At 41.1% G+C, this 12,069-nt stretch overlaps 1 protein-coding gene across 1 annotated transcript; it reads right to left on the bottom strand.

Moving 5' to 3' along the window:
- Nucleotides 1–9,249: 9,249 nt before the first annotated feature.
- On the bottom strand, nt 9,250–11,868 carry LOC109985988 (tripartite motif-containing protein 29-like). Its single transcript, XM_065956860.1, has one exon. The coding sequence runs from the start codon at nt 11,126–11,128 to the stop codon at nt 10,604–10,606; it is 525 nt and encodes a 174-aa protein (XP_065812932.1). The 5' UTR covers nt 11,129–11,868; the 3' UTR covers nt 9,250–10,603.
- Nucleotides 11,869–12,069: the final 201 nt, after the last annotated feature.

Here is a 12,069-nt window from a genome sequence, read left to right as displayed (position 1 = left end):
AGAATCATCACAGGGTACAGTCCACAGCAGAACAGATTCTTGTGTGTGTGTGAAGCAGACACTCATGGTCATGCAAAGTTCAATAACTATTGTGTTTGTTACATTTCTTCTCACTGTTCCTCCTCTACTCTGATATTAAGCTGCCCACAGCGCTGCAGGAGCCGCATTTGTCAACAGAGCTGTTAATCATGGCGATAATCTCCTTTATTTAGCATCAAATCACAAATTAAAACTTGGAAAAGTGAATACATGGGCATAAATCAGCATAATAAAAACTATAATGACAGAAACAATATATGAGTTAAAATGTATTTGACTTGTGTTTTTATTTTACAGTTAACATTTGTTAACATTGAGGAGGCGGAGCTTATTATCTATAGTTAGCGCACACTCACACTAGGCAAGCGAGCATTCCCCAGCACGCGTCATCCTCAAAGTCCAGTTAGTTTGACTAGTGTGAGTGCTCCGCTCCAAGCTCAAGATCGGTACACTTCCTTGGCGTAGTGGTGTGCTTCGGCATGGCACAGTTCATGCACATGCACACACAGGGGTAACAACATAGATTCATGTCCTTCATTATGGGGAAATCCCAGAGTTTCCTGGCTGTATCTGACTGTAATGACTTAAAAAAAAAGCCACAAGTCAGTAGCTGTCTTGTTCTTTGTGTTTTTCTCTGATGTCAGGACGTGGACTCAATCACGTGTCACTTTTATTTTCTTTTTTTGTCCGTCTGTGTTGTAAACAGTACGGGGCAACAGTCGGGGGAGCTAAATGTTTTGATTCTCTTTCAGGGGCTGCCTGCCCTAGCCTCCAATGTCCCTGGAGCTTTAGAAAGTACTGCCCCCCCAGGGTAGGGTATCTTTTATAAATACTGTAAAACTCTACGTCATGTAAATTAACCCATCAGTCACATAATTACATTTTTTTATTATCATGTTTACTTCAGCATCTTTAGAACAACTCACCACTGCAATATTATCTAATTAAGTCTTATTAATCTTTGATTATTTTGTGTTTATTGTGAACTAAATTTAGACAATAGGTCCTGAGGTCGAAATGCACATAGTTTCTCAAAAGGTCCCTCGCTCTGGGGGAAAGTTCCTCCGTTTGCGAAGGGGCTATTTTTTTTGTCTATTTTTGTTTCTAGAGATCGGGAAAAAAGTCAGGATGGGATATACACAATTTCCCAGTTTGGGATCAATAAAGTAAATCTATGTCTATGTCTATATTTTCTTTTCGATTTATTGTATGTGTATAGTTTTAATTCTGCTCTCTTTTACTAGATGAAGATGTCTCATTAGCCAGTTGTGTAGCCTACGACACAAAAACAAAATAAACTGGATAATAAACTGTGTAAGCAGGCTAAATGCTCCATTCATTCATGAAATACAAGACACAACTTGAGTACTTTCCAAAACATATTTTAATGACAAAGATATCTGTTTTTCTTCATTACATATTAAAACAGCTGCATTTATTCTTTATTCAGAACATCAGAGACAAGGGGGCCCTCCCTAAACGAGCTCTCCTCTCTGTTCTGTCACCGTGGAGCGCCCTCTACAGGTCGTTCGGCCAGTTGTTGAAGACAGACGGACACATGTACTGTTTCAGCAGCAGGTTCACTTTCTCCAAGTCTCCTCCCACCCCGCTGAGGACGAAAACACACAAAGTGAGGTACCAAAAATCCGCTTCTGTGTCTGCATACTTATGACGGCAGCAGAATGATCCTTTAACACTGATGTGGCCGAAGTCTCTCACCTCTTCTTGACGCTCTGTACGCGGCGCAGGAAGGCGCAGATGGAGCTGTGTTTCGCTTTAGATCGCAGGAACTCTGCGTATCTGTTGGAGAACTCGATGTCTCCCAGCTGCCTCCTGCGCTCCAGACCTGGCGACAGCAGCTGCCTGAAACACGCGTAACGATTATACCGATTTATACCAGCATGCAAACACATTATCTGGTTTTTTATTCACCTCACAATGTAGCCGACTTTACAGGGTTAACTTGAAAATCCCAAGCACCACGTGAAAATGAATATTTATTGTCTCACCAAAAAGATTGTCAGTTTTATTGTTTTGCTTGGGTTTTAACACAGTGGAGTTTAAACTCACCTGAGTCTCGCCTCGAGCAGAGCGTCGGCTGAGTTCACCTCGGACAGAGACCACGGTGCGTTCAGGGGTTTGAGCTGAGTCAGGAAACTCTCCAGCTCATCTTCTTCCCTGTGGTTACACGACAGAAAGAGAAAACATTCAAACAAACATAAAGAACAATTTCAAAGATTAACAATTATTATTTTGTTACTCAACAGGAGAATTAAACAAGGTTGTATCTTTACTTAGCAGTTTAATGCAAATAACTTTGGTTTATGGTAGTTTTTTTTAAACATAAAGAGACATATTTGGATGATGTAGACCTGGTTTGTAGGTTACAAACGTTTAAGGAAGAATGTGTGTCTTTTTGAGCCAGTAGATGTCGCCCTTGAGCACCAGCATGAAACCAAAACAAACTTCTGTTTAGTGACACCTCCTCTATTCTGAATCCTCCGCTCTCCTCCAGCGACACACCTCCAACCCCTCTCCACTCACAGTCACTCAAAGGAGCTATCAGATGCAATGCTCCACATTTAAGCACCATGCTGGTGCTGCAATCACCTGTGTCCTGCTTTGTTGTGTTAGCATGCTAATGTAAGCGCCCTTTAGTTAGCTCATAGCTTCACATGGCATGTAAATTGACACAGAATGACCAAGATCTAAAAACATTTACGAGACATTCAAATAATTAGTGAGTATGTTCTTCTTCTTCTCTCTAGTCCTTGACTAAGACAGCTTTTATACACAAGGGGAGGAGCCGGCCGTCCCGTCCATGTAAACACGGCTCTGACAACAACACAGCCAGCGGGACTCGAGCTTCTCACTCATTGTAGACAGTCATGACTCAGAGAGACATTTACACAGGAGAGACTTGATCTCTGCTGTATTTATGTGTAAAATGTCCCACGTTCTTCCCTTAATCTTATTTTTCTTTCTTCAGTGTGTGTGTGTGTGTGTGTGTGTGTGTGTGTGTGTGTGTGTGTGTGTGTGTGTGTGTGTGTGTGTGTGTGTGTGTGTGTGTGTGTGTGTGTGTGTGTGTGTGTGTGTGTGTGTGTGTGTGTGTGTGGGTGTGTGTGTGTGTTCAGGTACCTGAGAGGAAGTGATGTGGCGAGATGGAGAAGGGCCAACAGCAGGAACATCTGAGTCACACTGATTGAAGGCATCATGATGAAGATGAGGATGATGGTTTCCAGACTCCTAATACTACATGTGCAAGAGCAATAAAATTAAATGTGGAAGCTCACAGAACAAAAATGACTGCAGCTAAACATGATTACAGTGATACTTAAAAACCCTGCAGACTTTCAAAGAAAGAAGAGCTGATGAAAGGGACCATTATTCATTTATAATATTTGGTTTCATAACGCACTTTTAATCTCGCAGAATCTTATTGTTTCTATATTGTGTAATTTACATTTTACTCTTGATCACCTTTTTTCTAAACATTTGAATGATAGTTTTTGTTCAATAACCTCCTATAATAAACCCTGAGGAGATCACGGACTCTTTTAGGCTTTACATACATTCTCAGAAAACAGTTTTTGAATATATATTTTTTTCTGATTACAAATTGGGTTGATATCGAAGAATTTGCACTTAAAAGACGCACCTGTGAGGAAACGATGATTGTGTGATAATTTCAATTAAGTGATGAAAACAGCAATGTTTTCATGTTCATGATTTCTGACGCTGATATTAAAGGGATACTTCACCCATTTGCATTAAGCTTTGTACCATTAGAAACCTGGTAGTATTTTTGAATGGTCGTGCATCCCGCCCTCATTTTCCCCTGAGATGGGAAATCTTTGTATTTCTAAGTCTGAAAAGAAGCTTCCAGTGATGCAAAATGACGATTTTTGTGTCACTGGAAGTTGTTGCGGTTAGCAGGGTGAAACTACAACGCTAGTTCCTCATATTTTCGACCACTGAAGCTACAGACCTATCACAGATCAGTGGGTGGGAACTCACTCCCAGAATTGAAACTTAACGTCCGCCATATTGCTTGGAAGATATGCTAACAGGCTCTATGGATAAAGCTGATAATGGCGAAAAAATATAAATATAGCGGCGAGATGGCTGCTGCCGACAGGCCGGTTTTGTGTTTTGGCTGCTGTGGCCGTGGGGCGCTGGCCACCGCGAGCCCGGCCACGACACAAGACCGGCCTGTCGGCAGCAACCGTCTCAGGGCTTTATTGCTATATTGCCGCCGCCGGCCGCTGCCACCTCAGCAGCCGAGACATAAGGCCTGCCTGTCGGCGGTGGTGAGGACGAGGAGCCGGTGCTGGCTCGAGCTGGGGCAGACTGGTAGTGTCGGTGCTCTCACTGTTTGCCTATGGACACAGACATAGAGTCTGTTTTCTGCCAGTGAGGGACCACCCCCCCCCACCTTCTTGTTTTTTAAATATATTTTTGTCTGTCCTCCTCCCTCGTCACCTTATTTCCTCCATGCATGTGTTCTTGTACTTTTTTACTAAAATATGTAGAAAAGTATCATGATGAACAAATAAGTGATAACATGTCATTTAAAAACCTGCAATAAAGTAATTTAAAAAAAAAGTTTGACAATCAAGCTGAAGTTCAATGTGCAAAAAGGACTGAAGCATCAATAATGAAACAAAAGAATTAAAACAAAAAATAATAAATAAGTCACTAAGTTTTATATCCAAAGAGTGCAGAGACAAAAAAACAAAAACAAAACAGGATTCAAACCAAAAAGCAACTCAAAGAACTCCAGGAAATCCTCTGCTCTGGGACAACCCCCCTCCACACCATGGGAGGCTGGGCCTTTTGCTCCACTGCTCCCAGTCTGTGCAATACTCTCCCCGACCTCCTGAGGGCGCCACAGTCTGCGGATGCTTAAAACCCACCTCTGTAACGGAGCCTTTTTCTAGTGTTTTTAGTTTCCTTAGCTGCCTTTCTGTTTTTATTCCCATGGTCTTTTTTTATGAATGTAATTTTTTATTTTTATTTTTTAACTCTGTTGCACTTTGAGATTTATTTTCCAAAAAAGTAAAGTGTGTTTCAAATCAAATGTATTATTATTATTATTAAAGCTGAATTAATTCCCTTACACTGCAAAAACTCAAATATTACCTAGTGCATTTCTCTTATTTCTAGTCAAAAACTTCTGGTTACACTTATTATTATAAAGCTCAGGTACCTGACAAGAGATCATAAAGATTATAGTCAAAATAATAACCTTTATCTTTAGAGCACTTTAAAGTGCTTTACAAGGACAGAAATAATTAAACACATGTACAAACAGGCAGGTTAAAGCAAGGCAAAGATAAGAAATAAACATTTTGAGACACACCATTCATTTAAAGGGATGTAAAGATTACTCGTGAGGCAATGATAAATGGATTCATAGGAGTAAAGATTCACATCTAAAAAATTAATCTCAATAATATGGTGAACGTCAGCAGCTGTAGTGCAAGATTTAGAAATTGATGACGCACAATCGTCTTTTAAATCGGAGGTGTGAAAGCATTCTGGCTTCCCCAAGACATAAAATGAAAGAGGTGAGAAGATAACAGAGAAGACAAAAACTGTGTGCAAATATTGCAAGAAGACAGGGAACTACAAAAATAACACAATCAACATGATGCAGCATTTAATTGACAATGAGAAGCTTCAATCACCTCCCCTTGTTGGGAGAAAAAACACATTAAAAGGCCAAACCACCCTGTGGGTTTGCAGCCCCTAAAGGAATCTTTTTCAGTCATAATTTGTCAGTCTCATGAGAATGATACAGTCTCATTTTGTAAAATAAATCTTGAGAGAATCGTTTCATGAGTTTAGTGATCGTAACATCCCTATTTAAAGGAATTAAAAAATCCACCTTCAGTCAGGAAAGGCTCTCCGGTAAGAGTCTTCAGAAGTGATTTAAAAGAGATGAATGACTCGGCTGACCTGATCTCCTCGGGAAGGTCGTTCCCAAACTTTTAGAGCCCTCACAGCAAACCCTATATATCCCCTTTAGAGCTTTAACATCTGATTAAAACAAGACATGAGACGCTTGTTATGAGTTAAAAAAGAAATCTACCAGCGGGGCGAGCAAATGTTTAGGTAGGTGTCTTGAAATAAAACATCACAGCTCATTTTAAAGAGTCAAATTTGCCTGATTTTTAAAAGACTCATAACAAACAGCACACGCCTTATATTTCCCCCTTGTTAGATCTTGAAATAAGATGTGTATGAGGACTCCCTCAGGTAGATGTGGCTCATAAAAAGTTTATTGAGAAGTTTTGACTAGAAATTAGCCTTGCTTAGATTCTAGTTTTTGTAGTGTAAGTCAGTCGAAACAAGCTGATTTAAGTCAAATGGCCTGTAAAATGAATAAAGTCTGTTAGCAGTCAGAGAAAGAAGAGACTCACCTAGACAGTTCTCGCTCACAGACCGGATCAGATCAGATGAAGACTGGTGGTTCAGGTCCTCATCGGGTCCTTTTGAACCCCCCTCACGTTTCTACTCTCACTCGTGTTTTATTGCTCTGATTATTTACAGTGTCAACATGTTCAGTCAGGGACCGTATTTTCCTGCAGCGGCTTCCTGAGATGTTGATAAAATTATCGGCTTTCTGACTTCCCTAATGAGCTCTAATCACCTGTGAGGGCTGCCGGCTGTTTGTTCACATGGAAACCGTCATCAGATCAATGCAGAGTATTGATCCTCAAACACACCTCCACATCTCTTTATCACTCGGAGCTCTGCTTCTGTTTGCTCTGACACAACTGGATCTGACCTCGGAGCGCTCAGCAGAAGGTTTTCTTCGTCTTTGTGGAACTAAACTGATGAATCAACAAACCTTATCTTCTTTAACATCCCTTTACTCCTTTAATATGCAAAGAAATAAGTTGTGCAAGGCTTCCAATGATGACCTTTCTTTCCTGATGCCTCCATTGTTGGGTGTATGGTGGTCATTAAACTACGAGTATTAGGGCCACGCTAAAAAAAAAAAAAAATTCTAAATTTTTGAGAATAAACTCATTATTTAAAGAGTTTTTATCTCATACATTTATGACATTATTAAATATTGTAAATGTATTCTCTCATACATTGGGGCGCTGTTGGCGCGGTGGTTGGTGCACACCATATATGGAGACTGTAGTCCTCCATGCAGGCGGCCCGGGTTCGTGTCCGACCTGTGGCTCCTTTCCGCATGACATTCCCCACTCTCTCTCTCCCTGATTTCTGTCTCTATCCACTGTCCTATCTCTACAGTAAAGGCACAAAAAGCCTAAGAAAAAAAAAGAAGTTTATTTTCATTCTCGTACATTTAGGAGTTTTAATCAGAAATGTTAGATTTATTTCATTCAGGAGGCCCTAACACTCATCTTATATTAAACCCCCCTTTTATCTATAAAATCTAACATCTTTAGTAATTGTACGCTAAGTTTTGATCATTCTATTAAATTGTCTATACGCTCAAACTCATCCATAAATGTTTACATCATCAGTCTCCTGAGGTGCTCGGTGACCTCGTTGTTACACTGAGATTATCGGGCTCTAACACATGGAGCGTATCGAGACTGTAAAGGTGCCTTTTCAGTCATTTTAAACTCAAACTGAAACAAGTCTTAAAGAGGACTCAGTCTCGTGGTCATGTATGATCCTGCTATTCCTGTTTCACTCTGGTTCATAGTACGACAGTTTGTATCCTGTACTGTTCTGTCTGGTTATTGTTGTGCTTGTTTGGTTCTTTATGTGTATCTGTTGTTGAGTCTTAAAGGCTCATCTAGGGACGGGCATTGCAAACTAACTTAGGCTATAAATGTTGTAACGTGTGTGGCAACGGCTTTCTGTTTGACTTGAGCAATAAAGGCAACTATCATTAATAAAACTCCAAAATCTGCTTTGAATGTCAAACTGATAAATGAGGCGAGGCCTGCGAGCTCGTTCAGGCAGACAACATGAGCAGCCCTTTGATCTGCGTCATTATCAACAATCACCTCACAACACCTCCCTCCTATTACCGGTCTATTTAAGCTGCAGGATCTCCAGTCTCTCTCTCTGCTCTTTCATTGGCAGCTCTGACCTGCAGTAGTTCTGTACTCTCGCTCAGCCCCACCACCACCTGACTCCAACATGGGGGGGGTTATGATATCATACATATAAACAAATACGTGAGTTGTCTGACTGACCTGCAGCTCCTCACAGCCAGGCACAGACAGACCGCAGAAGCCTCAGAGGCCTCTTCACCTGTCATTGGGTTCTCTGAGACAGAAACTGGGAAAGCTAACTGGACAAAGAATTGGACACATACTGTGCCGGACACTGTGCATCATCTCATAATGAACCTATTGATCCATTTTTTTTTGTACACATATATGCTCACACCCACACATATCTTACAAAGGTCACTCCCTTTCTTTTGTGTTACATGCACACACTTCTGAGACAAATGAGGAGGGAAGAGAGGCATGCAATCAGCCGCCTCTTCTCTTCTCTGACTTGTGCAATAAAGGCAACTATCATTAATAAAACTCCAAAATCTGCTTTGAATGTAAAACTGATAAATGAGGCGAGAATAAATATAGTAGAGGAACTTTGGCCCCTAAAAGTTGAGATACCTGAGGTAGAACAAAGCACCACCATAGTTTTTCATAACTTTAAAGGCAGGGTTGGTCATTTTTGAAAACTAGCATGATTTTGAAAGTAGCATTCCCTCAGTGCCATGTCTGCACCCACCCCCTCCCCTCTGTGCTCCCTAAGCCACGCCCCTCACTTACATGCACGAGCGCCGTTGCTCCAGAAGTGGACCTCAGTTCATCGCTTGCATTGTGTAGAAACTACGTCGTCTCATGTCTCATTCAACAGTAAGTAAACTCACAGTATAAACTCTGTCTTCTGTGATGCGCTTTGAGTGTGAGTTAGAGCACGCAAGAGGTAGAGAGCGAGCAGGGAGACAGGGAGGTGTCTGATTGGTTCATCAGATTGGTACCTCGTGGCAGACACTGGTTGAAGTTTTTACAAGCTTACAACTGCTACAGATGACGGATTTTCTTTGTTCCTTTTTCAGAGAACATGAGTTATTAATTTCTGTCAGGATGTTCACAGGTAGTTATTAATTACAATAAAGTAAAGTTTTTTTTTTTTTTATCAAAACCATTTTAATTTTTTTAAATACACACTTAAACAGAAATGTAGTTTAGGCGGAAATTGAAATTTCCAAAAGAAAAATTCAAAAGGTATGTATATCAAAGTCTCTCATTTTTTAAGAAAGGACATCAATCATCAAATTATGTCATTTCTATCTTCTTAAGACTGTTATCTTAACATAGAAGCAAGTTATTTGACCTTTCACTTGACCCTCTGCTGTTTCAGAATAATAATTTTAACTTATTTAAATAGATTCATGGATTTCATACTGTAAAATAAAGACTTTATTCTTGTAAAGGTAAAACTTTATTCTTGTTTGTTTACGACTTTATAAAAAATCCTCTAACGTGGCCCTATTAATATATGTTGTACAAAGGATGAATCTCGCTGCATATTGTTTGTATGTTTGTTAACAGCTGAGCCAAAGTGTAGTGGAAAAATCTCTCTGACAAAGATCCTTTTTATTAACCAGAACTGTGAAATTCTGAAATTATCTCTGACATGAACCTGATGAAACTCAATGGTTGCTCTATTCAGTTTGAGTGACAGGAGAGATGATCAGAGGGGCAGAGTTTTTACCACCATTGTTAACACAGGGATCAAAGTATAGGTAGAGTTTCTCAGTGAAGGAGTAGATCAGAGCTGCAGCATCGACGTCATAAAAGGAGACCACACCCTCCTCATAATCCACAAACACCCCCACCTTCTTAGGACGGGACTTCAGAGAAAGACTGACTGGTGAGCCAGCACAAGCTTCATACTCGTTTTCATTCCTCAAACATATCGTCCAGAAACCATACCGAGTAGAGATGGAGATTTCTCACTTCCTCTTGATCGACTCTTTGGCCACTCCTAAATCCCACTTTGTCTTCCCTTTAACCTGAACCTCGTAGTAAAATCTGCCTGAAGAGAAACTCTGTTTTGCAAAGACAATAGGACAAGTATCAAATCTCTCTGGAGTGTCTGGGAGATTCTTCCTTTCATCACCATCTTTAACTTGTTTTCCATCATTAGACAGGATGAGATAGGGATTTGCAGGATCAGGATCGAGTGTCACATCCACCTCATACTGCTGGACCCTCTTCAGCTCCACCTTATAGAGCCGCTTCATCTGTTCACTGATCGTCGCCTCCAGCTGGCTCACAGCTCTCACCACAGTCCCCTTATATGAAGGTGGATGGACTCTGACATCAGTCCAGTTCTTGGTGTATGGAGCAGCGTTCAGTGATGTGAAGTTTTGGAGAAGGTGGAGGTGGTCTCTAGAGCCTGAGAGCTGCTTCACCTCAGTGCTACTCTTCTCCAGCTCAGAGATTTTCTGTTCCTGCTCTTTGATAAAGCCTTCAGCCTGTTTCTCTGTCTTCCTCTGCTTCTCTTTGATTGTGTCGAGGAGCTCGACCTGGCTTCTCTCAACAGATTATTTCAGAGTGGTGAAGACCTGAACACCTTCTGTGATCTCTCTCTCTGCATTCTTATCACTGAGCTCCACTGAATGTTTGATCTCCTGAATCTTCTGTCGTCTCTTCTGGATCATCTGCTGAATTTCAGCCTCTGTCTTCCCCAGCTTGGCCTTCTTTCCTTTATATTCTCCTTTCAGAGGAACAACATCATGTGTCTTGTGGTCTTCAATTGTGCACAGCATGCAGACACACATCTGGTCGTTCTTACAGAACACCTCCAGCAGTTTGTCGTGCTTCTTACACATCCTCTCGTCCAGGTTCTCTACGGGGTTGATCAGCTGATGTCTTTTCAGACCTGAACTCGTCAGATGAGGCTCCAGGTGAGTCTCACAGTAAGAAACCAGACACACCACGCAGGACTTCTGGGCCTTCAGTACGGTTCCAGTGCAGACATCACAGGGAACTTCTCCTGGTTTGGAAACTTGTTGCTCTGAGCTGCTGCTGGCTTCCTGTTGAGCTGACTGTTTGTACTGAGCAGCCATCTCAGAGATGAAAGTATTGACCTTCAGCTCAGGTCGTCTGTGAAGAACCTCTTTACAGTTAGGACACTGAAATGAGGCTTTAGCTTTCCAGTGTCCAGTGATGCAGGTTTTACAGAAGTTGTGTCCACATGAATTCAAATAAGAATCTGATGTTTTAAGACATTAGCAGTCAGGTTCTACAGTGTGGTGGGAGTGATGGAAAGTCCAGACAAACTGACCGGAGAAGAGTGGAAGTTGTTACAGGTAGAAATATTTCTGGAGGAACGAGAGTGAAGTGGAGAAGCCGGTCAGGAGGAATTTAAACGAGTCGTTTCTACCTGATAACATAGCTCAGTAAACTATAGTGTGGTGTTGTATAGAACAGAATAACAATAACATAAGTAAAGACATCATACACTTCTCTTAAAAACACTAAATCATTTCTTTTTGGTAAAAATGATCAACACAGGCGTGAAGAGAGGGCTTATAAAAGATCCATCCTGTTAGCTTCTAATACAGGATGCTTCTTATGATCGTGAAACTCACTTTGCAGTTTGTGGGGTATAAGGTTAAATGAATATTTAACATTTATGGTGATTCATTATGACTGTTTGAGCTCTATTGTGGCTGATGATTCACTAAGCAGCTTCAGGTGATCATCAATCACAATTCAAGCTCACACATTATGCTTAATACTCTTCACCATGTATGTGTCCCTGGTTTGTGTACAAACCCCCCAATGATGAGAAAAGTCCATCCTGTCCGTCTTTTACCTGCTCCACTTTTCACAAAATGTGTGCTAAAACAGGCCGTTTGGAGATTTTCCCTTCATGACATCACAAATGGCAGTAACCCCTCCCCCAGGTGGGTGACACTAACACAGCTAGGTGTTTGTTCTGTCCTCTGAGTCTGCCTTCTCACCAAAAACAATAGGACATGGAGCGAGAAAGCCCGAACCACTC

Source organism: Labrus bergylta, chromosome 7 (assembly GCF_963930695.1).
Source record: "Labrus bergylta chromosome 7, fLabBer1.1, whole genome shotgun sequence".
In the NCBI taxonomy this organism is placed as follows: Eukaryota; Metazoa; Chordata; class Actinopteri; order Labriformes; family Labridae; genus Labrus; species Labrus bergylta.
Note: the sequence above shows the minus strand (reverse complement) of the source record. Positions and strands in the feature narration are given on the sequence as shown.